The following is a 27,142-nucleotide window of genomic DNA, read 5'->3' on the forward strand; positions in this document are numbered from 1 at the left end:
GGTCAAAAAAACCCTCCACTGCTGTAACTGGAATTGAAAGTCTTTAAGGCACTGGCGGTTAAATTGTAACTTGCATGCATGAGATTGGAACAGTACTGCTTTATATATGCATCAAACAAATCTTATATAGACACCTAGCTGATTCATTGCAAGGGTCATTCAATCTTGTAATATCTTCACACACTGTGCCTTCAGAATCTACTTTTGCCATCCAGCATTATGTTCTTTGATTTTGTGTTGTAAACAGTTCCGTTATTCTTTTTCCTTACAGGGGTGGTATATCAAGTCTAATAAACCATAACAACAACATTACCCAGTAGACACTCCCTGTTTCGCCAATAGCTGCTTTGGGGGTTGCTCACTGTTCCACTGCACTTTCCAAAATGGTAATGGGTCCAATAAGATGCCAAGGTTTTACAATCTTTACTTCATTAATGACTCTCCCATATCCCCAACCAAAAAAAAAAACCCATAACATGCTGTCCACTCAACTCTAACATTTATGTTTCAATATTTTTATTGATGCCATAATACAAATGTAATAAACCATATAATTACAAATTTAAACAACGTGGTAGTAACCTCTCGTGCATCAGGGTTAAAGAGAGTGCAAATCAGCCATCAAATTTGTGGTTTAACAACTTTTTTTCCCGACCCCCTTTACCCACCATCCCCCCTTCTCAAGTTTTTATGCTTCTATAGATACATAATGATATTAGCATACATCATCCAGATACTTCCTTGTATCAGAAGGTAACACCTTGGAACATATTGAAACATGAATAATATAGACAATATGAAATCCTTATTAACAGAACCAGAACTTGTCCTTAAACTCTCTAACCCAAAGCTCTTCTTCCCTATCTCCCAGAACCTCCCCACTCCCCTCCCCAAGCATTAACTCTAACATTTAAACCACGAGGTTGCACCATGTGAAAAAAAAAATCCACTTTTGTTCTCACTAATGTTGCCTCGATGTTCTGAATGATATAATTGCTCTAATACCAAACAGTGAAATCATTCTGATAATTCGTGCAATGTTCCACTAGGGACTCTTCAGATCACTTTGTTTTCAGACAAGAGCAGTGTTCCACTAAGCTAATTTTAAATGCTTGTGAAGTCTGTCCAACATAAATGGGCACTGAATCAATAGATCACACACATAGATTGATATGAAGTAAACCCCTTCAGTTCACACCGCTTATTTGTAAAGGGATGAACGTACTCCAATGTCTCTAGCATCAATGTACAAAAAGAACACCGGCCGCAGGGAGATTTCCCTGTTTGGTCTTGTTGGCTATGTTTTCTTTTCTTTGTTGGTTTTACACAACCTGTAACTTGTTCATGAATGTTGTTTCTTTGTGTCATTCTCTTGTTTTGGTTTTTGCTCGGCTGGTTTCTGTTTGACTGATTTATTTACAAGACTTAAATATTTCAAATAAAGATTAAATAAAAAAAGAAAATTACCTTTCTGGCTGCGGAGACAATGTACTTGCAGGTTTGAAACCCCCATGAGCAGTCTCAGAATTTCTCTGTATATCAACTGTAGTGCTCTTTCCTTAGTGCTGTTGCAAGAAATGGGAACGTATTATGCAGTGACATCTGAAATGGAATGGAGGAGTGGTCTAGTGGTTAGGGTGGTGGACTCTGGTCCATGAGTGGGAAAGCACGGGGTACAAATGTAACAAAAATAAAATAGATATTATTGGAGATTCCACATGGAATGTTGCTACTATTGGAGATTCTACATGGAATGTTGCTATTCCACTAGCAACATTCCATGTAGAAGGCTGTGCAGGCTTCTGTTTCTGTGAGTCTGACTCACAGAAGCAGAAAGACTCACAGAAGCAGAAGCCTGCGCGGCCACATTGGTGATTTGCAAGGGCCGACTTCTACATGGAATGTTGCTAGTGGAATAGCAACATTCCATGTAGAATCTCAAATAGTACCAACAGAATCTCAATAGTAGTAACATTCCATCTAGAAACTCCAATATTAGCAACATTCCATGTAGAATCTCAAAAGTAGCAACAGTGGAGCAGTGGCCTAGTGGTTAGGGTGGTGGACTCTGGTCCTGGGGAACTGAGGAACTGAGTTTGATTCCCACTTTAGGCACAGGCAGCTCCTTGTGACTCTGGGCAAGTCACTTAACCCTCCATTGCCCCATGTAAGCCGCATTGAGCCTGCCATGAGTGGGAAAGCGCGGGGTACAAATGTAACTAAAAAACATTTTTTTTAAAAATGTGATCCCTGTACAAGTTGGTCAGTTTCATTTTTAAATTAAGTTAAATAGTGTGATAACAGTGTGTATTGCCTCATGACAATTATAATTTTTCTTTCCTAGTTGGGAAGTCCCATCAGTAAAACCAATATAATTCACCCACAAGTCTATGTAAGTACTTTTGTTTTTCTGTTACATTGTTGAGGAAGATGTAAGAATCAGTGCAATATTTCTTCTCCATGTATAAGGTCAAGTCTTCTTCTACACAGTACTGTAAACTTTCATATGGAATATCTTTGGACAAGAGCACAATAACAGAAAGCTTTCTACTGGGCCTCTTCAAAACAGCAACTTTGCAGGGTTGTGATTACGTGCATTGAGTCAACATAAGATTTTACTAGAGGTGCAGCAGGTTTTAAGACCATAAGATATGCCCTTTTTTCAGATGTCTTTGTCATGTGTTCTCAAAAGATCATTTACATAGTAGATGACGGCAGAAAAAGACCTGCCCAGTCTGCCCAACAAGATAAACTCATATGTGCTACTTTTTGTGTATACCTTACCTTGATTTGTATCTGTCATTTTCAGGGCACAGACTGTATAAGTCTGCCCAGCACTATCCCTGCCTCCCAACCACCGGCTCTGGCACAGACCGTATAAGTCTGGCCAGCACTATCCCTGCCTCCCAACCACCGGCTCTGGCACAGACCGTATAAGTCTGCCCAGCACTATCCCCGCCTCCCAGCCACCAGCCCCGCCTTCCACCACCGGCTCTGTCACTCAATCTTGGCAAAGCTTTGAAAGATTGATCGGATTCTATACCTGAATTCCCTTGATCAGAATTTGCAGTAGAGAGTTGCACAGGGACAGAAATCTTACCCATCCCCGCCCGTCCCTGCTAGAATCTCACCCATCCCCACCCGTCCTCAATGGAATCTTACCCATCCCCACCCATCCCCGCAAAAATTTAATCCATCCCCACCCGTCCCCGCAAGAATTTAACCCATCCCCACCCATCCCCGCAAGAATTTAATGGTACATAAAAGAAAATTCTCATTTGTAAGATCTTTGGATAATTCTGGTGGTTCAGTAAAAGATATCATCCCCTGCAGAGAACCTTTGACCCTGGGTGGACAGCAGGAGTCATTCGTCCAGCGTTATGCTCTCTCAAAGACCTTGTCTACTCAAGAGTCTGAGAAGGTTTCCAAGTATAGCTACTGCTTTCCTTCAGTGCAGTAAAAATATTTTTTGTTGCTTTCCTGTGACTTTACAGTTTTCATCGCTTCCTCCTGTGCGGGTGGTATTTGCTGTCTCTATGGAAGGTAGTGCTCGAAAGGTTATAACTGTTCGTTCTGCGCTGATTGTGAAAAACAAGTTGGAAACGCCAATGGAATTGCGACTGGACAGCCCGTCGGCACCTGACAGTAAGCCTATCACTTACAAGTCTATGTTTGTGTGTGCCACGCTCTCAGATCAAATAAAGTTCTGTTGGGAAAAGTTGCTACTGAGCCACTGTGCTGACCCGTAGAAAGCATTTTTATTCGTTTCTGGTATGTTCAGTACAATAGCTCTTAGGCCTTCAGGGAATCCTCGCCATTTCAGTTTTCCATGTGCGTAAGTGGAAATGGTTTGACTTCATGTGCAGTTAGGTATCCCTAGGCTAGAAGAGGCCATCTGTGCCTGTTTTTACTTCCTCCTCGCTGCCCTCAAATGTGACTTGAATGAAAGCGCTTGATATTTATCATCATTATTATTTATTTCTGAATTAACGTTGATGCTAATCCTGCCTTGCTTCTGAAAACAAAGCGAAGTGTCACTACTTTTGTCTCTTCTCTACAGTGATCTTTGGAAACTTTATTTAGGTCTAAGCCTGAGCTTTCTAGTACTGTTATAGAAAAAGAAGACATCTCACTTGTCTAATGGCCTCTGTCTCCTTTTGGTTCACAGAGCCAGTACTGCTTCCAGCAGTAATGCCAGGGGATTCCTTTGCCATTCCTCTGCATCTTACATCCTGGCGACTACAGGCCAGGCCAAAAGGAATGGGAGTGTTTTTCTGCAAAACCCCCATCCATTGGACTAATGTGATGAAGACAGGAGAAATTTGTAGCAGCAAACGTGAGTGCCATTCCATGGATTCAGAGAACAGTCGATATTTCAGGTAAAAATTCTTTGCCCCTTGTCATACCATCAGTATGTGTGGTGTGCCCTGTTTCAACATGGTTTGCTAGCAGTGTTTTTAAGGGGTTCCATTTTAACAACATTTTGTTTTGACTGGAGGGGGAGGGGCGGGGAGGTTGTGAATTTACAATTTTCTCTTACTCCTTTGGGCCGGCTTGGAACCAGGATTGGGCTGTGGTTCCACGAACTTTTATTGCCAGCAACCTGTACGCTAACTTGAATTCTTCTGAAAATTGCTCCTGTTTTGTATCACCTCCCAACTTACTTTAACCCAGTCAGTGCAGGGCCAGTTCTCAGCCAGGAGCTGTCTCCTGAACTCTTTAATCATGGACCCTAAATCCAGCAGGCCTGATAGTCAGCTGGTGGTGGTCAGTGTTTTGCTGACCACTGCCAACATTAAACCTGGAAATTCAGTGCCTGGCCATTTCCAGGTTTGTGGAGTCAGCTAATGCATTGCCAGAAGTGCAATATTCAGTACTTAACTGGCTATGGGTTATCGCATAAAGATAGGACTGACTTTTATGTGGTCCTGTTTGTGATTAACCTGGCCGTTTAAGTGCTGAATATCAGCACTCAGCTGACCAAGTGATGATTCTGTCCCGAAATAGCCCAAAATAGCTAGTTTTCAGTTTGATTCTACCTTCTTATTTTCAGTGGCACTAACCAGTTAAGTGCCACTGAAAATAATCAGTTAGCCCCGATCAGGCAATTTAACTGGCCAGGAGGTTAAATCATCCACCCCGACCTCTCCCATTTTGGGGTTATAACTGATCCATCCACTCTATCCGCAGCCTTGGTTGACCTGGAGTGCAGAGGGTCGGAGTTTGGAATCAACTCAAGTCTCTCTGCATGAAGGTGCACAACTTTGGCACTGAACCACTGGGCTGAACTGTGCACACTCATAGGCAGAAGGTATTACTATTTTGGGATCCATTATTCTTAAACCTGATGATGAAACCCACTCATACTGGTTATTCCACTGATTTTCACACCTATCTGTTTTCCTCTCCAGGTTTTGTGTGGCTATGAAAAAAGAGAATTATCCATATTATATGCCCTCCAACATCTTTTCTGACAGCGCTAAGCAAATATTCAGACAGCCTGGGCATACCATTTACCTCCTGCCAACAGTGGTTGTCTGTAACTTATTACCCTGTGAGCTCAATTTTTATATCAAAGGCATGCCAATCAGTGGGACATTGAAGCCTGGCAAAGAGGCAGCATTGCACACAGCAGATACATCTCAGAACCTAGAGCTGGGTAAGAGAGTGAGCTGTTAGCTGCTTATAATAGCCAGACAGCTTGATAACAATTCTAATAAAGGTTGCAAATATAAAAATCATGTACCATTTTAGATTTCATGATACTAAAAATACGTGTTGAAATATTTATTCCATAGCGTCCTATCAGACCAGTCCAGACCAATGAATTATGTCCATCTACCAGCAGATGGAGACAGAGAATGAAAATAGTTCTGAAGTGTTTTGCCCCTTAAGAGTATCGTGCTGCACAGTGTTCAGTATTTCTCTGTCACCCAAACAGATGGTTGGCTAACAGCCCTGCTCCTGACCTGGTTTCTAACTAGTTTCAGTTGAGCTATAACTACCCTTTTGCAGTTTTGTGTTCCTGAGCCAGTTTTATGCTGAGTGTCAGTTGACTTGGGGGTGCCTGTTTGTCTTCTCTCCTAAACCAGCTTCTTAGCTTTGCTTCAGTGGAGTTGGGGGTGCCCGGCTTGTTCTCCTTACCCAGTTTAATATCTGGGTTTCAGTTGAGTTTGGGTGACTTCCTTTCCTTGTGGGTTCCATCACCAGTTGTCTGAACAAGCCACTTTAAGAGGCAGCCACGATCTCCCTATTTTTTTCCGATTCTGCTGACAGGACGTTCCAATCCACATCCTGCAAGTTGAAATCTCCCAACAGTAGCGCCTCCCCTTTCATACCAAGTTTATGAATATCTTCTATCATATCCTTGTGCATTCTTTATTTGTGCCTGATGTCTGTAGATAATACCCGTGTGGATACAAGTTCTGTCTTCTCTTTCCAGGATAATCCATATAGCTTCTTCCTTTCCCCAGCTAGCCCACATTTCAGTTACTCTGATATTGTTTTTCACATACAGCGCTACTTTTCCACCTCTTTGGCCCTCCCTATCGTTTGGATAAAATTTTTAGCCTGGTATGGTCGCATTCCATTCATGGGAATCATTGACCCATGTGTCTGTAATATCAACAATATCCAAGTTTTCTTCAAACATCAGGGCTTGCAGATCTTGAACCTTTTTACTTAGACTATAGCATGTTTTTTTTTCCTCTCTGGTATATAATACCGTTCTTCATGAGAAAGATATTCCATTGACAAGCAGGATTGAGTTAGGCACACAGATGGGTGATGTCATCTAACAGTGCAGAGATAGAATTGTTCTCTCACAACTCAGAGCTTCGGTTCGGAGTTCTGAGCATGCACAGTCCTTCCTTCATGTAGTGGTCTCTGTTTCATTTCTTCCTCTCTAGTGAATGCAGGCAAAGTAAAGCTCTTCTTCTTTAAAGTATTTGTGTAAATGGTACAAACATCGCTCCATGAGTGCTTGTAGGGCCCTTTTTATCTGCCAAAACCTTTATAACTCTAAAATTAAGGATGCAAAGAGAACATTCTATTCTACTCTTATTGCAAAATCTTTAAATTCTACTAAAGCTCTTTTCTCGGTTGTATCACAGCTTACTTTCCACCCCCCCCTAAGGGTAACTGCCCTGTTCCGCATGCAGAGGACCTTGCTCAATACTTTACTACTAAGATATCCACTCTATTAAAGTCACTACCATCTGTATCTGTGCCCCCCAATGTCTTTCTGCTATCCTTCCCTTCACCTACTATTTTGCTGTCTTCTATAGTCCTTTGTCTCCTTGGAACTCCTTTACTCAGCCGTGTCTATCCCAACTCACTAGTGCCATCCTTTCTATGATCCTTACAACTTGCCTTCTTGACCCGGTTCCTTCCAAGTGGTTCACTTTCCCCACCCATGAACTTCCCTCTCTCAGTCTTCAAATGATTTCTCAGAATCTTAACTACGGTGTTGTTCCCTTTCCATGGAAGAAAGCAATTATCACTCCTATCCTTAAGAGCCCATCCTTAGATCCCTTGTGTTCTATGAATTTTTATGTAGTTTCTAATCTTCCTTTTGTCTCTAAACTTTGTGAGAAGGTGGTCTTTGAACAACTCTTCAAGCAGTGTGATCAGCATACCATACTTCATCCTCGGCAAACTGGGTTTAGATCTCTCCATAGTACTAAAACAACTATCACTGCCCTTCTTAGGGAGCTCCAATTAATCCTTGACCATGGTCAAATTGCCGTTGTGGTATCTTTGGACCTTTCCGCAGCTTTTGATCTTGTTAACCATTCACTTCTTCTCTCCCGGCTTCGTGATATTGGTATTTCTGGATTAATTTTAGCTTGGTTTACTTCTTATCTTTCCAACTGCTCCTTCACGGTGAAGACTTCTACAGCATTCTCTACTGAACATTCTTTAACCTGTGGTGTTCCTCAGAGGTCATTCCTTTCTCGGCTATTATTCAACATCTACAATATCTACTTAAATTCAGGATCACAACATACATTTCTTCTATCCAACATCTCATCTCTCCCCAGTACTCAATCAGCTTCAGGATTGCTTAGATGCGTTAGCCTCCTAGTTATCCACACATCATCTTGTTCTCAATCCCTAAATTATCTTGGGGCCCATGGAGGCAGTTGGGTTTGCAAGATATCCACAATGAATATACAAGAGAAATTTGCATATCCTGAATTTCTTATGTATGCAGATTTATCTCATGTAGAGTCATGGATATTCTGAAAAGATGACTTGTTATGGGATCCACATGACAAGCTTAGAATAATCTGTACCTAATCACTGTTTCATTAAGTAGGAGATAAGAGAACAAGTATTTGATGGTAATGTCTGAAAGTTTGTGTTTCATTTTAGACCACTTACTGTATTTTGCTGTCTCACAGGGATCTCACTGGAGAATTTTCCCCAATGCAAAGAGCTGCTAATTCCTCCCGGAACACAGAACTATATGGTAAGGATGCGTCTGTATGATGTGAATAAACGGCAGCTGAACCTGACCATCCGGATTCTTTGTCGAGCAGAAGGAGCCTTGAAAATCTTCATTTCTTCACCCTACTGGTTAATTAACAAAACAGGTAAATTCAGTTCATGGAAATTAAGTTTCTTCCCCCCCCCCCCAAAATTGCACCCCACCAGTGATGCCTTCATAGCCAAGAGATGCTTATACTGCAGCTTCAGGGCTCCTAATTTAGTGTCCACAAGCAGGGATGTCTCCAGAGCCCTATAATGTGTAAATCACTTTGGTTGTAACCCAGAAAGGCGGTATATCAAATACTCAATAAACATAAGTATATCAAATAAGGATGGGCAGTCGTTTCAAATAATTGCCGTTCGCCTTTTAAGAGTGTGCAATATTTGCATATAGTGCGCACTCTAACAAAAGTACGTGCTTTTAATGACATTAATTTCCACACAAAAAAATAAACATAAAAATAAAAAAATTCTGGGTTCCCATCCCTTATATCAAATGTACACTAGACCTTAGAGTAATCAATGATGTGAGGGCATATTTCCAGCCAACTGGTGGCTGTAGAATGTGGTCCTGTGGCCGCTTCAGTATGGGAGCAGTGCTTTCTGTGCTCCCGTCATTGGCTTGTTTGTTTTTCTGAGCCAGTAATTCAGGCTCATCACAATTACAGGTGGTTTCATGGTCTATCATCTTATTTTCTTTTCTTTATTTTGTTTTATTCTATTTATGATCTCAACACAAATAAACTAGAGGTGGTTTATATGATATTCTTCTTGTGTTGGTTTGAGAAAATATTGTACTTGTAATTAGTAAATAAACCACATGATGTTAATTTTTTAAAGGAGTTAACCAGCTGCGTAGCATGTTCTCACTGATGAGTAGTATCATCTGATAGAGCTCAGTGTGGTGAGAAGAATAAATAGCTCTTGGAGTTCATGACCATCCGCACAAGTGCTGAATTTATGCTGTCTTCATAATGCAGGATCACCTCGGGTTTTTTTTTTCTTTATGGAACTATTAGACGAATTTGAGTTCAGATCTCTTTATTAAATTCAATATCAACCATAACAACACAAAAACAAATCAAGAAAAACAGTAACTGAGTGCGACTTAAACCTTATCCTCAATAAGTCATGCTCCCATCACAATTATCCATCAGTCTCCATTTATGACACCTATGTTTACTCAGGATTCTCTTGTCCTCTGCGTCCTTTTCCTTTACGATAAAGATAAACAGAGTTCCACCATTGTTTCTGTGAGAGGGAAGAAATATCCTTCCAATTATGCATAATCAACTGTAATGCAAGGGCTATAAGAAAATCAAAATGTTGGTCCACACCTCTGGGCAGAGAACTTTCCAGATCTATGGATTTCCAAATCAAAATTTTGAACATGATTGGCTCTGCGACACGCGAGAGTAATGAAATTTTTTCATCCACACCACAGTCCAAAATGATCGACGAGAAGGGCATACGTAAAACACGTGAATAGGTGCCAACAGCCGTTTTACATGTCCAACACTGAGCGTCTTTAACTGGTCCAGTCTTCGACAGTTTATATGGTGTCCAATATACCTTATGCAGCAGCAGAAATCTGTCCTCCGTACTGTCACAGAGACAGAAGTAGACTGCACGGTTGTCTATATTTTCTTCCATCAGTGCTCAATTTCCATATTAAGCTCCCATTCCTAGCAGAGCTTCCGTTAGACGTGTTTGATTATAATTGATCAATGGATCAGATCAGTAGTTTTCCCTAAATAGACTTATTTGAATTTTTTGTACAGCTTTGGCCTGCACTGGTCTCTGTGGGACAAGAGGTGCCAGTCAAGTCTTTGAACATCAAATGGCTTGATTTTTTTTATTATTTTTACATAGAAGTCCCAGCAAAAAGAAGCACCCTGTAGCAACAGTAAGTGCAGGTGATGTGCCAGGATTATATCAGTTACTGAAAAGTCAAATTGGCAATCATGATTCATCAAAATGTTGGTAGTGCCAGTTTGTCATCTAGAGGCCTTTGTGTCTGCAAAGAGCACAAGTAAGTCTGATCCAGGCATATCAGCACCAGCATTTACCTAAGAGATGCATCCAATCCAGGGGCTGCATCGATGTTGAGACGACATTGGTCAGCCTCGAGACTGACCATCAGTAGAGGCCATCAAGACATATCAATGAGGGGCTTTCCCCCATGAATTAGATGGATTGGCATTCTTCAGTTCAAGCATCAAGGGACTTTAAAGTTGTGTATGAAGCAGAGGCTGTGAAGTATCTGCATTAGTCCTCCGAAGATAACACTGGGAGCATGGAGATATTGGTATCTGCCATCACTCCATTGAAGCACATCCATGCAGAAGACTGCTAATCCTCTTCAATGCCATAAACAAAAGAACTGTCATACAGTCAGATCCAAAGTCTATCAGCCTGGTATCTATTTCTATCTGTGTCCAAATTACAGGTGCCTGGCATGATCCCAGAAAGTAGCTAGATTCCATACCGCTTACACCAAAGGATAAGAAGTGGTTTTCCCCAGTCTGCCTTGATGGTTTATGGACTTTTCTTCCTGGATAAGCATAAAGTGTGCCACCACATAAGTGAGATGATATCATCCCCTAATGGCCTCCCTAGTGAAAGCCCCTCTCAGATTGTGAATCTCCTCAAAACTCAGAATAGCTGCTGTTAATGCTTGGATGTTCCTCCCCCCACCTCCCAGCAGAAAAGTAAGAATAGCAAGTACTTCTCCACAGGTTACTTCCCCAGCACTGCAAGTTAAGGTATATCTGATGCTAGAAGAAGGTTGAAACTGGGGATGTCTCTGGGACTAGAAGAAGGTTGAAGATGGAGGAGTGTCTCTAGGGTTGAGGGTTAAAGATGGAAGAGTGTCTCTGGGGCTAGAAGAGAGTTGAAAGTGGGGGGTTGTCTCTGGGGCTAGAAGAGAGTTGAAAATGGGGGGTTGTCTCTGGGGCTAGAAGAGAGTTGAAAGTGGGGGGTTGTCTCTGGGGGCTAGAAGAGGGTTGAAGGTGGGGAGTTGTCTCTGGGGCTAGAAGAGGTTGAAGGTGGTGGTGGGGTGTCTCTGGAGCTAGAAAAGGTTGGGGGGGTGTTGGGGGCTAGAAGAGGGTTGAAGGGTGGGGGGTGTATGAGCTAGAAGAGGGTTGAAGGGGGTGTCTCTGGGGCTAGAAAATAGTTGAAGCTGGTGTCTGTGTCCCTGGGGCTAGAAGAGGGTTGAAGCTAGGGGGTGTGTAGGCTAGAAGAGGTTTGAAAGGATGGTGTCTTTGGGACTAGAAGAAGGTAGAAGTTGGAGATGGGATGTCTCTGAGGTTTGAAGATGGTTTAAGCTAGAGGATGTCTCTGGGTTGGAAGAGAATTGAAGCTGGGGGGGGGGGGGGGCTGGAAGGGAGCTGAAGCGTGAGGAGAGGGCACATCTTAATCCAACATTAATAACTGTCTCTTGTGCTGGAGTTGATAGATGAGATGAGGTATTAATCACTCTGTTGGTGATACTGTAATCTGGTAATTGTCCCTTGCCAATCTTCTCCCATTTGAGTCCCCACCACATCCCTCTGCCATACAACAGTTTGCCTCTCCATTCTTCCTCCAAAAAAGGAGCACCAGGCAGAGGAGGTTTCTGAACACTGTCTTCCTCACTGCTTACTTCTTAGTCATCTGATTTATCCAAAAATGTTTTTGTTTTTGACTTTAGCTAGTTTGAATTGGAGAACATCCAAGAATAAATCTTTCCATTCTCATAGTCCACCTTATCCCATTTAAACTTTGTAATCTTATTACAGTGAATAGTGCCTTTTAATTGTACCACCCATTGTTCCAAACTTTACATATTTTTATCATATTAAAACTGGGGGTCTTCTGTTTAATTTTATCCTCCGTCCCATCAATTTACTCATTAAGTTTTTTTCTCTACCTCTGAAGCCGTTTCACTGATTTGCAGCATTAAATTCAATGCGCATTTATTCTGAATTATATTCCACTTTGTCATTGGAAAAATGGCTGATTTCTGCTTGGCAGCTGAAACATTGTGTATTTCATCATAAGACTCTGGGATTGAAGTAGATCCGTCTTCCTCAAGAAACAAGTTATTCTTACTTGAATAATTTAGTGATATCAACGAGTTATGGGTGTTTTGATCCGAATTTGAAACAAAAGAAAGAAAAATAGTACAGAATATATGAAATGGACTGATGATTGAGATTGAGAAATAAAAGGCATTGTTGGACATAGATTCGAGTGTCCTTGTTCACTCCTGATGGTCCTATAAAATTAATATTTTAATTTATATTTGGAGTGGGATATGAGAGCTTTTGCGTAATGTGATTTGAATAGTGTCTCATATATTGTGGAGGTGTGAATTTTCCTTTATAAAATAGGCACTGTTTGGAACTTCGTAACAGGGCACTCATGTCAGGCATTCATGTCAAAGTTATCTCCAAGTACATGTCTAGTTTCCCGTTTGGAAAATTGTCCAGGAAGAAAGTAACCTTATTTCTGCAGATGTTGTAAAAAAACCTTTTCATATTATCTGTTGAGCTTTCCAGTCCCTGCTTGTGGTTTCAAAAGTTCACAGAAAATACCTAATGTACCTGAATATAACTTGCCTTGAAATACTTCTGAAAAAAGCATGAGCTAAATCCAGTTGGTGGTCCAATGTAACGTATCGTAACCTGGTAGAGAGTCTTGATTTCTCCAGGACTAATGTAGAAGCTTGAATTCTGCTCAACAAGTTTAGTCAAACGTTTCATAGGCTTAAGTTGTTCCTTATTTTTCTGTCATACCTGAAGAGATTAAGGGCCCTGTGTTTTTTTTTTTTTAAGTATTTTGCCAGAGGCTCAGTATAGCAGAGGATTTGGTTTAATTTGATATACAATGTTTATCTCACATTTTCAAAATCAAATTTACTCAATATGGGTTGCAGTAATGAACTAATGCATGGTTTGAATATAAAAAATAGTAGAAACAGGGTAAAAATATCCCATTCTATTCTGTTCTATTGGGGTTTTATATATCGCCCAATTTCCAAAAGGATTCATAGTGGTTTATAATATAAGAAGGTCTCGACAGCTGAGGGAGATTTACGTCATAGAGGAGTGAGTAGACAATGAGGTGGAAGAATGGGTTACATGAATAAGCCCAGCTGTTAACATAAGTACATAAGTAATGCCATACTGGGAAAAGACCAAGGGTCCATCGAGCCCAGCATCTTGTCCACGACAGCGGCCAATCCAGGCCAAGGGCACCAAGCTTCCCAAACGTACAAACATTCTATACATGTTATTCCTGGAATTTTGGATTTTTCCAAGTCTGTTTAGTAGCGGTTTATGGACTTGTCCTTTAGGAAACCGTCCAACCCCTTTTTAAACTCTGCTAAGCTAACCGCCTTCACCACATTTTCCGGCAATGAATTCCAGAGTTTAATTACACGTTGGGTGAAGAAAAATTTTCTCCGATTTGTTTTAAATTTACTACACTGTAGTTTCATCGCATGCCCCCTAGTCCTAGTATTTTTGGAAAGCATGAACAGACGCTTCACATCCACCTGTTCCACTCCACTCATTATTTTATATACCTCTATCATGTCTCGCCTCAGCCGTCTCTTCTCCAAGCTGAATAGCCCTAGCCTCCTTAGTCTTTCTTCATAGGGAAGTCGTCCCATCCCCGCTATCATTTTAGTCGCCCTTCGCTGCACATAGAACCCATCTACTTAGCGGTCCATCTAATCATTAATAACAATGACTCAGATATTATCTCCTACCAACCTTCTTACCCGCCATGCTCTTCTTCAACTTCTCCTTTATCGCTCCACCTCCTTACCTATCCTGTCCTTTCACTCATACCTCTTTTATCCCATTTACTCCTTGTTTATTTGTCCTATCACATGCCTCCTTTGTTGATTTTGATACTCTAGATTGTATTCTCTTGTTACTATGTAAGCCGCATTGAGCCTGCGATGAGCGGGAAAGCGTGGGGTACAAATGTAATGAATAAATAATAGAACTACTGTGGATTTAACAGGCGAGTCTTCAGATTTTTCCTAAAGGAGGGATAGGCAGATAGATGTCTTAGATCTGGCAGTAGCATGTTCCAAGTCTCGTCCCAGCAAAGGAGAAGGAGTTTCCCATAATGGTTTTGAAGCGAGGGGAAACCCAGTTTCAGCGTTCTGTGAAAACCCAAATTTCTGTTTGTTGATAGCAATAGATCAATCAATTAAAAAAATTAAAAATAAAAATCTACAGCAGATCAAAATGAACCTGCGTAAGTAAGAGTAAAATAGCGTTTCCTTCTACTAACATGTCTTTCCTCAGCCCCTGCCTATCCCCACTTTCCATCCCCAAAAATAAAAATCTACAGCAGATCAAAATGAACCTGCGTAAGTAAGAGTAAAATAGCGTTTCCTTCTACTAACATGTCTTTCCTCAGCCCCTGCCTATCCCCACTTTCCATCCCCCAAAATAAAAATCTACAGCAGATCAATTTGAGGCTGCCAGTTCAAAACGCTTCTCATTTTTCATTAGGGTTGCCGCTGATCTTCAGACAGGACAATGCAAAAGCAGACGCTGCTGGGCAGTTTGAAGAACATGAGCTTGCTCGAAGCCTCAGTCCCTTGTTGTTTTGCTATGCTGACAAGGAGCAGCCCAGCCTGTGAGTAAAAAGAAAGAGAACAGCAGCCCTATGCTCTCAAACACATCTTTCAGGCCACGATGACCTTGTAGACCCTTTGCATACTTCCTACAGTTCTAAATTAATTTCCTCATCTCTTTGCAATTTGTTTTATCTGCTGATTGTCAAGAGACCGTCATTTGGTGGCACTGTTCTGTTACTTTGATTATATGAATATTCCTTCATCATTTAGGTTGTCCTTTTCTGTGTATGTATATATTGCCTGCAGTCTAAGATACTTCCCACAATCTGGGTATTTCTCTGCGGGTGGGTTTATTGGCCACATTTAGGGGTTTTATCATTTTTGCCTTGATTTAGTGATGTTTTTTTTTTTTTTTTTAAAGGAATATGGAAGTATTTGTTTCAGTTCACAATAGTGTTTTAGCCCATTGCTATTAAAATGCATCTTGCAACTCGGAGAGGTTATGCTGTAAATAGCTGGAAATATGGATGCAGAAAGAAGGAAGTTCTTTTTAATTACTAGACTGGGTGTCTCTTTTTGGTGTTTTCTTATGATCCGTTCTATTTTATTGTATTGGGATTTTATGTCCCAAATATCAAGTGTTTAACACGCGGGAGTCAGTTTTCAATGTTCTTTTTCTGTAAGTTAGCTATTTACCTATGAGAAAAGACTGACAGAAAATGCTTCGCTCTCCAGTGCAGGATACGTGTATTTATATGTGTAAAACAGCTGTTTATGAAATTTATGCGGGAGGATGTACTTGCTGCAGACTTACGGTATGATTTCATGTTCCCAGGTGTGATGTTGGCAGCCCTTATGCGTGTATCTTATGAAATGCATATGAGCACTTAAACTTACACAACAAGGGGGTAATTCTCAAAAGGATGCCTAAAGTTAGGCACTGGGATAAAATGCAGTAATTGCATTTTATAGTAATTGCTGTTATACAATATTAACGTAAGTCCGCATTTACACGCCTGGTTTTAGATACGAGCACCCACACTAGATCAATGGCAGGTGCTTTATATGAATTTTAATTACTGGAAGGCACATAAGTTAAGAGAGTGGGTCAAAAAAGGTGCAAGAATATTTCAGTAAGTAAGATATTTTGCGTAGTAAAATAGTCAGAATAGGTGGTGTATTGGACCTTTCGCCAGAAGGAGACTTCCTTAAAGGTTCTTTTCCTAATTAGATAACTGTGTTGGCTTTTTTTCCCCCTGCAGTTGTACAATGCGTGTTGGTAAGGGAATCCACCCTGATGGGATCCCGGGCTGGTGTCAGGCATTCTCGCTGGACGGAGGCAGTGGAGTCAGAGCCCTTAAAGTAATTCAACATGGAAATCGTCCAGGCCTGATTTATAACATTGGTAGGTTTATGCACAGAAATGGCTTCCCTATATGTAGTAAGTGTGTGCACAAGTTTCCCCAACCTGAGCAGAGGCATTCCCAGGGCTGGGAATGGGGAGCCCTTAGTCAGGTTTATGTAAACCATAGATATGCTAGATTTTGACATACATCAAACAGCAGTATTTGTTTCCATCTTTGTGGTAACACTCTTGGAAATATTTTCATTGCAGGTATACAAAGGAATACTCAGTGATTGATCTTTTTCTTAAAGGTGTAGAGGTGGATCCACGTCTGCTCCCATTTTTGTATGAACAGACTAAAATATTCCTCATGCTCTGCCCTGCTTTCCCGCCTCAGCACCCATGCTCGGTTTTAGTGAAATTGAGCATGTGCAAAGCTTGCGTATGCTCAATTTCATTAAAATCGAGCATGTGCACCGGGGCAGGCAACATGGCACCGAGTATCACCACAGCAAGGCATCTGCTGATGGGGCTTGGGGACACCCGCCAGCCAAACCAGCAGACTTTGGAGGAGGTGGCCCGAATCCAAGCCACACCCCCCTGGTGGCTACGCCTTTTGGTGTGCACACTTGCAAACTTTGTCCAAGACACAGAGGAACCTGTGCACGTAGACAGGCATAGTTTACAATCTGTGTGCATCAGAGGCATAGCCAGACCTCAATTTGAGGGGGGGGGGGGGGGGTCAAGCCCCCAATTTGGATTCGGGCCCCCCAAAGTCTGCTGGTTTGGCTGGTGGGGGTCCTCAAGCTCCGTCAGCAGAAGCCTTCCTGTGTTGATACTCGGTGCTGCGCTGCCTGCCCTGCTTTGCTTCCTCGGCGCACGTGCTCGGTTTTAGTGAATATCACTGCAGGAAAGTTTCTGCAGGCGGAGCTTGGGGACCCCCACCAGCCAATCCAGCAGACTTTGGGGGGGTCTGAATCCAAATGGTGGCTACGCCTCTGCTGTGCATACTTGCAAACTTTGTCCACATGCTGCTAGAATTCTGCCCCATGCACACCTAATAGCAAAGTACCTACTATGTCATTGTATGGGGGTTTTTTATTTTGTTTTTTTCATTATTTAATAACAGGTCTTTTATGTACACGTGTCCACATATACACAAAACAACTTTGTAAAACTAGCTTTTTAATGCTTAGGCTGGATTAAGGCCTACATAACTAAGTGATGCTCTAGATTTAGTAGGGCTTCTGCAATGAAAAGAGTGCAACTATTGACAACCTGTCCCAAGCTTAGACTAAAACTATGGACTGTGCTTTTCTATAACCACTGGTTCTAAGTGTTAATAAGCCTTTACCATTTGTGGTGTAAAGCAGTGCCAAGAAATAGTCTCAAGCAAAGTCTCAACATAAAATTTATAGCTTGCCTTACATATTATAATCATGTCTTGCAATCTCAAAATGAAATGGGTATCTAGCACCGAATGTTTCTTTATTTCTCTGAACCATACTGTTTCTTTTCCTTTTTTTTTGTTTGGAATGTATTTTAAAAATCAAATTGAAAAAAAAAAACAAGACCAATTACTCTGTATATGGGGAAGTTTGTTCTCCTAACCAATGGGGGATGCTGTTTCACTATCACATTTTCAATAGTGAGGAACAGGCAAGCTCTGCAGGACTCCAGGGAACCTACATGTCCCTAGTGATTGAAAACACTACTTTGATCCTGGGGAACTGGGTTCGATTCCCACTGCAGCTCCTTGTGACTCTGGGCAAGTCACTTAACCCTCTATTGCCCCTGGTACAAAATAAGTACCTGAATATATGTAAACCGCTTTGAATGTAGTTGCAAAAACCTCAGAAAGGTGGTATATCAAATCCCATTTCCCTTTCCCCCTCTCCCTTATGACATCACAATATCAGAAGTGAGCCAAGTATCGGGCAATCAAGCCATTGTGACATCACTGATGAGGTTGGCTCTTATTGGTGGAATGAGTGGAGGAGTAGCCTAGTGGTTAGTGCAGTGGACTTTGATCCTGGGGAACTGAGTTCAATTCCCACTGCAGCTCCTTGTGACTCTGGGCAAGTCACTTAACCCTCCATTGCCCCAGGTACAAAATAAGTACCTGTATATAATATGTAAACCGCTTTGAATGTAGTTGCAAAAGCCACAGAAAGGCAGTATATCAAGTCCCATTTCCCTTTCCCTATTTGAGATTCTATATGGACTGTTGCTAGTGGAGGAGTAGCCTAGTGGTTAGTGCATCAGACTTTGATCCTGGGAAACTGTCCCACTGCAGCTCCTTGTGACTCTGGGCAAGTCACTTAACCCTCCATTGCCCCAGATAGAAATAAATACCTGTATATACTATATAAACTGCTTTGAATGTAGTTGCAAAAAAACAGAAAGGTGGTATATCAAGTCCCATTCCCTTTCCCTCATTAGTTAAATATTAACAGCTGTTCTTCTGGTCTGTTACTCAAATATCCTTTATCAATATCTGTTGTGATATTAAAATTATTTGTTTTGCACATTCAACTTCAAAGGGTTATTTTTGTTCATTTTTTTTAGCACTAATGTATATTATTGTTTTTCTTTAATTGTTCTAGTATATATTTTTTCTTTTTTTTTTTAAGGTATTGACGTTAAAAAGGGGAGAAGACGATATGTTGACACCTGTATGGTAACATTTGCTCCCCGCTACCTGCTAGATAATAAGTCAACTCACAAGCTGGCCTTTGCACAGAGAGAGTTTGCCAGGGGACAGGTGAATAATTAAAATAAGTAGCCAAATATTGAATCTGTTTTTGCTATGAAGACAGGTAAGAGAAGCACATTTGGGAAGAAGAGAGATTGGAGAGAATACGAGGAAGGAAAAGAAAGAAAATGAGATTATAAAATGATAGAAAAGAGAAAATAAAAAGCAAAAAAAAGTGAAAACTAAATTATCTTTGCAAAAAATTAAAATAATGTTCCTGTTTTTCAACAAAAAGAATATTTTTGAATATTAAATTCAGTGAAACCTCGGTTTTCATTGGTTTCGGATTTCGTTGAATTTTTCAACTAGAAATTTGTCTCGTTTTCGTCGGTTGCCTCAGATTTCGTGGAAAAAGAAGGACATCCATCTCCCAATTTTTATCGGAAGATGGACGTCCTCCCAATTTTGGGCGTCCTCGTTAATTGCCTAGGTTTTCGTCAGTTTCGGATTTCGCCGATTGTTTTTGGACGGATTATCGACGAAAACCGAGGTTTCACTGTAATATATGTGCAGATCCAAAACAGATTTTGTAATGCTGTGAATGAAATGTACAAAACTAAACTCTGGGCCTCTTGAGTATATTATGCTGCAGGTTTTCCTTTTTCTCTTTACCAGGGTACCTCCAATCCTTCAGGCTACATCTCGACACTTTCTGGCTCCAGCGTGGTCTTCCACTGGCCACGAAATGATTATGACCAATTACTGTGTGTCAGACTGATGGATGTCCCTAACTGCACGTGGTCTGGTGGCTTCGAAGTAAACAAAAATAATTCTTTCCATATTAATATGAGGTAAAGTCAAGAAGCACTGAAAGTTGTTTTTCCTGATGTAGGTTAAAGCAGCAGCATCTCTGCATCCCAAAAATGATAGCAATAGATCGGTTGGCACATAACAGGATTCAGAAGGGATCTGAGAAATTTAACGTAACAGGTTGCTTAACACAGTGGTTCCCAAACCTGGTCCTGGAGGCACCCCAGCCAGTCAAGTTTTCTGGTTATCCACAATGAATATTCATGAGAGAGATTTGCATGCACTGCCTCCACTGTATGTAAATTGCTTATGAATATTCATTGTGGATATCTTGAAAACCTGACTGGCTGCGTGCGCCTGGAGGACTGGGTTGAGAAGCACTGCTTTAAAGCACTGGAAAGGCCTGATAACCGATGCAGGCAGCCTTGAAGGAACTGCACAGCTGCCCAACAGCGAGATAGAAAGCTGGACGTTTTTGACTTTTGTTAAAATCAGTCTCTCAGTTTATATTTTTATACATGTCTGTCCCTCTGGTTGCACATATAGGTAGTAATTTTAGAGGGGAAAGTGGAGGAGAAGCCTAATGGTTAAAGCAGTGGGCTGAGAACCAAGGAAGGTAAGGGTTCAAATTCCACTGACACTTCTTGTGATTTTGTCGAATCACTTAACCCTCCGTTGTGTTGGGTACAAACAGATTTTGAGCCCCCCAGAAACAGAAAATGATCTCCTCTACATGAATGTAACACATCTTGAGCTACTCCTGATAAAGATGTGAGCTAAATCCAAAATACCTTCCTTCTTTCTTCTTCCACAGCGGGTAAAAAAAAAAAGCCCCAGCCCACATGGCCATGCGGTGGGGGCCCCTTACCACCACCGATTGAGGTGGCAATAAGAGCCTGACAGTAACTGATTACTGCCAGTTTATCGCCATGCAAGCCATTTCCAGGGGTTTTCTTTCCTTCCCGGAAATAGCGCGCGGTCGGAGCGGGACTACCGCCGGCAGCCACGTTCAGCCGGCGGTAGTCCCGGAACAGCGAGTGGTAAGCCCGCGTTGGGCTTACCACCGCTCTGTAAAAGGGCCTCAAAACCGAGCATGTGAGCCTAAGAGGAAAAGCAGTCACAGCAATAGGCAGAAGAGCAGCGCTGGAGGAAGCTCCAGGTCCTCCCAAGCCTCCAAGGGGGGTCCAGCGCCGGTTTTCTGTCTCCTGCTCCTGACGGGGTGCGATCACTCGTGTCCCATCAGGAGCAGGAGAGAGAGACACCGGCACCGGGCCCCCCTTGGAGGCCCGGGGAACTTTGCCTCCTTGCCCCTCCCCCTCTCAGTGGCCTTGCTGAGTACCTAAACCTGTACATGAGCATACCCCGCAGAAGTTGCTAGTGTGAGTTCAGTTGCGTGCAACTCTCAATCAGCCCAATATAATTGCAGTTCTCTGGTTCGATATTTGCAGCATTCCTCCAGATTCTCTCACATGAATTATCGATTTGACCCCTGATATAGTCGCTGTGATACACCGAAACATGGACCGTGTCGGGTCCCTGAATATATTTATCAATAAAGTAGATTTTGATTACATCTCCTGAGTTGGATCCATCCTTTGATCAGCCTCTACTTTCTCCTGTTTGGCTTTTCTGATGTAGAGATTCTTTCTTGTTTGTGATTTGAGCAGGGGCATAGCCAGACCGGTGGGGGTGGGGGGGGGGGGGGGCAGAGCCTGAGGTGAGGGGGCACATTTTAGCCCCCCCCCCCTCCCCCGTCGCTGCCAGGTTTCCCCCGCCACCGCCAGGTACCTTTGCTGGTGGGGGTTGGGGAAATCCCCTTCAGTGCCGGTCTCCGAGTCCGGTGCGTTCACTGATCTGGATTCTGTTTCTGTGAGTCCTGATGGACGTCAGGACTCACAGAAACAGAATCCAGATCAGCAACGTGCCGGAGACCGATGCTGAAGAGGACTTTGGCTGGCGGGGATTGGGGACCCCCGCCAGCAAAGGTACCTGACGGCTAAATCTGCGGGAGCCCATGCCCCTGTGGCCCCCACTTAGCTACGCCCCTGGATTTGAGTACCTAAACTTAGCTTAAAAACTGGATGGGGACAGGCCAAGGAAAGTAAGTTGGGTGCCTAGCACTGATTTAGTTTCCTAAATTTAGGAAAATAGGCCGAGGAGCTCAAAATTTATGTTCCTCCGTTTCGCAGAGACTTTATTTAACTTCATGTCCTTAAAACTGAGGTACCTAGGTCAGGTGCTCAGCCATCTTTGAATACTGGCCTTCACGGTACTTAGTGAGGTGATGGCAAGATACATAAGTACTGACCGGATTATGCAATGCCAAACTGAGTGTTGATTTGTTACCACAATGTTGCAACAGGACTTAGTAATCAAAGTTGGAGCAAGTGCAGATGTGAACAGGTACCTCTGTACCGTTTTTGTGTCTTGCTGCAGGGACACCCTTGGAAACTGCTCCTTCTTACGAGTTGAAATCTCTCTTCGAGGAGCCACATACCGCGTTTCATTCAGTAACACCGATCAGTTGCCACCGCCTTTTCGGATAGATAATTTCTCCAAGGTAAATGCTTCTTTCTTATGTCTGCATTAGAATCTCTGTAGGCGGTGGTACCTTTTCAACAACCAACAGTGGAGAAGTTCATAAAATTATGAGTGTAATGGAACAAATGAACAGAAAATGGTAATTTTACCCATTCAGATAGTACAAAGATTAGGAAAAGTACCCTGAAACTAACCGATAGTAGATTTTAAATAAATTTTAAAAAGTGTTTCTTTTTTTGTTTTGTTTTGTTTAGTCGATGTACTATTAAGATGTGAAATTTGTTGCCCGAACATGTGGTTGAGGTTAATAGTATAACTGAGTGTTTAAGATCTTGTGCAGGCAGGGCCGTGCCTAGGGTCTCCGGCGCCCCCCTGCAGTTGGCCCTGCCGGCGCCCCCCCCCCCCCCCCCCCCGAAAACGATCCCTACACTACCCGCCCTCTTCTCCCCAGATCCTTTTCCTTTTTGTTTAAATTTACCTCTCCGGCGCGCGGCAGCGTAGCGTTAGTGAGAAGGAGGCGGCGCTCCCCCGCCCCGACGTGTCTTCTTCCCTTCGCTCAGTGTCCCGCCTTCTTCTGACGTCATTTCTGACGTCAGAAGAAGGCGGAACCGAGCGAAGGGAAGAGACTGACACATCGGGGCGGGGGAGCGCCGCCTCCTCACTAACGCTACGCTGCCACGCGCCGGAGAGGTAAATTTAAACAAAAAAAAAGGACAAGGATCTGGGGAGAAGAGGGCGAGGTAAGCATGGTGCGGCGGGGCGCCCCCCAGAGGATGGCGCCCTCCTGCCATGCTTACCTCGCTTACCGTGTCGGCACGGCCCTGTGTGCAGGTTTCTGGAGGACAGATCCATTAGCAGTTACTGTCAGGTAGACCTGGGGAATCACCACTTATTGCTGAGAGTTGGCAGTAAGGAATGGATTCCCCCATTAGGATCTATTGGGAACTTCCCGGAGACCCAAGTTTGCCACTCTACTACTAGTATTTATCATTTCTGTAGCGCTACAAGGCATACGCAGCGCTGTACACCATACACAAAAAGCAACAAGGCACTTTCACTTTCTGTATCCAAACGGAATATATTCAAGTTATTCCCAAAGTTTTCCGCGTCATCACTGTGACCCCTGACGCAGGTGTTAGTCACCGAAACACGGCCCGTGTCGGGTCTTTTTGTCAAGGCTCATTAATTAAAGAACTGTGTTCCATTTTTAAAGGCCCGTGGTGCTGTTTTTTTTGTTTGGACTTTAGTTTGTACTTCGTTCCCTCTCTTTTGTTATATCCAAGTACAATCTGTTACAACATGATTATGGTTACAATGTGAGGAGTTATGTTAAAATAAAGTCCAAGTATCGTTAAGGGGAGCAAAACAGTGGAAAAGAACAACTGAACAATAGAAGAACGACGGATACTGATAGGGCAACAGAGCAATAGCAAGAGAACGTTCGGGTATAATATTTTCTATTTTTACCTGTAAATTAAGGTTTAAATGTGTTACAATTGCGGGGGGATAAAAGTATAGAAGAGAATGTATTGATGCATTGCGAACAGTGTGTGTGGACTTCATGTGTTTTGATCCTTTCGATAGATATGTGGATCTGACCTCGGAAAGTGCAGCAAAATAGGCTTAATGCATTGTTATTAATTGAGTAGTCAGTTGCCACGGCCACTAAAGGCTTGGGAAAAGAGTCGGAATTTCACCTTTCCCTGAAGTAGAGAAAGTCATGAGTTAGGCAGAGTCCCGTCTTGGAGTGAGTTCCACGGTGTTGGAGGCTTGATGGGTAGTTGTCACAACTTGTGATTTCCTTCGGTGAAGGTGTCATTTGGATGCTCCTTGGGAAAACTGTAAAGGGCCCATTTTGTCTGAGGGCCTTGAAGACCAGAGAGAGTTTTAAATTAGGTTCTGTAGGGTATTGATAGCCATTGCAGTTTTGGCAAAAACAGTGGTAACAGCTACCATCTCCAGGGACAGAGCATGAAACGAGTAACAATTCAGTCCTCAGAGCAACATTTTTAAGGTTAATGATGGAATACTTTATTCAATAACGTTCTGAGGATCTTGGTAAAAAGAAACAATTCGTTGACATGGAAATAAAACTCTACAAAACCTGGACATTTTAAATAAGAATGGGCAATTCAAAGTGAAAGACCTCTGTGATTGTGCTTCTTTTAACCATTATATAGTAGAGGAGTGTGGTAGCCGTGTTAGTCCACTCTTAAGGTTATCAATAGAAATCAAACAAAATAAAACATGGAAAAGAAAATAAGATGATACCTTTTTTATTGGACATAACTTAATACATTTCTTGATTAGCTTTCGAAGGTTGCCCTTCTTCCTCAGATCGGAAATGAGCAAATGTGCTAGCTGACAGTGTATATAAGTGAAAACATTCAAGCATTACTATGACAGTCTGACAGGGTGGGAGGAGGGGGGTGGGTAGGAAGTATGCATGGGGACATCAAAGCATATCATTGATATTCTAACAGGGTGGGTGTGGATAGGTGAGGGGAGGGTGATCAACAGAGACATACAGCTTTATGGTTTATAATGGGCTAGGAACCCCAGATCCTTGTTAAGTCCTTTCTGTTGGGTGTTAAAATATTCAATCATTCTGACTTCAAAGGTCTTACGTTCTTGTATGGTTTTAAAGTTACCTTTGAGGATTCTCACTGTGAAATCACTGGTACAGTGTCCTGGTCCTGTTTTCACTTATTTACACTGTCAGCTAGCACATTTGCTTATTTCCGATCTGACGAAGAAGGGCGACCTTCGAAAGCTAATCAAGAAATGTATTTAGTTATGTCCAATAAAAAAGGTATCATCTTATTTTCTTTTCCATGTTTTATTTTGTTTGATTTCTATTGATAACCATTATATAGAAATACAATGTTCTTGTATCAAAATGATACCACCATCGGAAGTGCAATAATTTAAGCATTGCTAAGTGCACAAGATATCAAATAAAATAACAAAAAAAAACTGTGCAGTTTAGGTAGTCATCCATCAAATTATAGTTATACTGTACTCCTCTACGCTCCTTCGGCTGCCTCAAAGAGAGTGCAGTATTAACTGTATCTTGAAGAGTTTTTATATAACAATAAATTGGAAGTTACTCCAATATTCTGTGTGCTGGTGCATTTTCTTTATTTTGGTTGTAAGTCTCAAATCGAAATGAATTAACCACTTGACTTCAAGACATGGAGGTAGTCTGTATATCCATAGATATTTCCTGAGAATTGCTTTGAATTAACTGATTCGTCGTGGGAAAACAGTGACATTCAGCATAACACACAGCCTGCTTTGTAACATTTTTAAACTGGCGTCTTTGTGCTGTTTTTCTGCAAATTCCCTAGGTCCCAGTTGTCTTTACCCAGCGTGGCGTTGCTGAGCCAAGACTCAGCACTGAAGTGAAGCCCCTGACATCATTGGATTATGCCTGGGATGAGCCTACCCTTCTACCTTACATCACTCTGACAGTTAAAGGCGCAGGCTCTTCAGAAATCAGCTTCAACATGAATGAATTCCAGGACAGCCGGCAACTTTACTATGAAAACTTCATTTATATTGCTGCTACCTACACCTTTTCAGGGCAAGTTGGTTTCTCTTCCCTTTGCATTCAGCACTAAAAGGCTGATCATGTGTTGATAATTGTACAGAAACTGAAAGGGCTGCATGCTTGATTCCAGAGCCCAGCGTCTTGGCCAGGCTGAGGCTTCAGCAGTGGTTGTGTCTAGAACCACCCTGGGGAGGGAGTCTCAGCAGTCGCCCAAAGGCGGCACCTAGTGGTCAGTCTTAGGGTATATAATCTATCGGGGGGAATTGCCTTCTATGTCCCTTAGTTAAAGACAGCCATTAATAAGAGAGAAAATCCTTGGGTAGTCAGAAATGAAGGCTCATGGTATTGTAGGTGGAAGCCTGAAGGAGCAGGAGGAAAAGCGGAAGAGAACTCCACTTTGCTTCTTAAGCCGCCCTCTCCTGCTATGCAGGAAATAGAAAGGAGGGGGGAGGAGTGAGGTTCTCATGGCATGACCAAACAGAAAATAAGAGCTAATCTGCTTCCTTATCCTGCCCCTCCCCACCTGTTTTCCCTCCCAGGCAGCTTGTAGGGAGCAAGAAGGAAGGGCCTGAAACCCAGCTATTTCCCTGGCGTCAGAGATTTCATTGAGATTCTTGACTCTAGGTTAAAATTGTAGAGCTGTCTGGTGTTGTAACCAGTATTGCTATGATGCATGCATGGAATAGAGGGTTGGGTCCATCATGTAATGGCATTTATACTGACATCATGTGACACTTTCTAGGTTTCAAGAGGGAGTCAGGCCAGTTGCTCCTAATAAGGATGCTGCACATGCTGAACTTGTCCTGGATGTCCAACCAAAGACACAAAGAATCATACTCAAGAAAAAGGTATAGTGCATTTAAATGTGGCTGTAGAAAATGCTGCTTAAATTGGTATAAGGAGTGTCGCTTTTGAAAAGCAGCGACGACAGCAGACCACCAGACGATTATAAAGCAGTAAGGGTATAATGGCTTTGATGCACAAATAAAATCACAATGCTCGATGTGGCCACATTTCGCCTACAAGGCTGCATCAGGGGCAACTGTTGATCAGACATGAAACAATCATAGAACTATAGAATCATGACAGCAGATAAGGGCCAAAAGACCCATCCAGTCTGCC

At 42.3% G+C, this 27,142-nt stretch overlaps 1 protein-coding gene across 3 annotated transcripts in view; it reads left to right on the plus strand.

The window, feature by feature from the left end:
• Positions 1 to 27,142, plus strand: part of VPS13D (vacuolar protein sorting 13 homolog D) — a 386,590-nt gene that overhangs the window by 165,596 nt on the left and 193,852 nt on the right. For all 3 annotated transcript variants that reach the window (XM_030185614.1, XM_030185615.1, XM_030185616.1), the window contains 12 exons: positions 2,345 to 2,392; positions 3,495 to 3,645; positions 4,169 to 4,379; positions 5,412 to 5,659; positions 8,406 to 8,597; positions 15,009 to 15,135; positions 16,339 to 16,481; positions 19,055 to 19,185; positions 19,792 to 19,967; positions 22,363 to 22,486; positions 25,818 to 26,053; positions 26,763 to 26,868. In XM_030185614.1, the coding sequence (XP_030041474.1) occupies positions 2,345 to 2,392; positions 3,495 to 3,645; positions 4,169 to 4,379; positions 5,412 to 5,659; positions 8,406 to 8,597; positions 15,009 to 15,135; positions 16,339 to 16,481; positions 19,055 to 19,185; positions 19,792 to 19,967; positions 22,363 to 22,486; positions 25,818 to 26,053; positions 26,763 to 26,868 (1,893 nt within the window). The remainder of the gene's footprint in view (positions 1 to 2,344; positions 2,393 to 3,494; positions 3,646 to 4,168; positions 4,380 to 5,411; positions 5,660 to 8,405; positions 8,598 to 15,008; positions 15,136 to 16,338; positions 16,482 to 19,054; positions 19,186 to 19,791; positions 19,968 to 22,362; positions 22,487 to 25,817; positions 26,054 to 26,762; positions 26,869 to 27,142) is intronic.

Source organism: Microcaecilia unicolor, chromosome 13, assembly GCF_901765095.1.
Source record: "Microcaecilia unicolor chromosome 13, aMicUni1.1, whole genome shotgun sequence".
In the NCBI taxonomy this organism is placed as follows: Eukaryota; Metazoa; Chordata; class Amphibia; order Gymnophiona; family Siphonopidae; genus Microcaecilia; species Microcaecilia unicolor.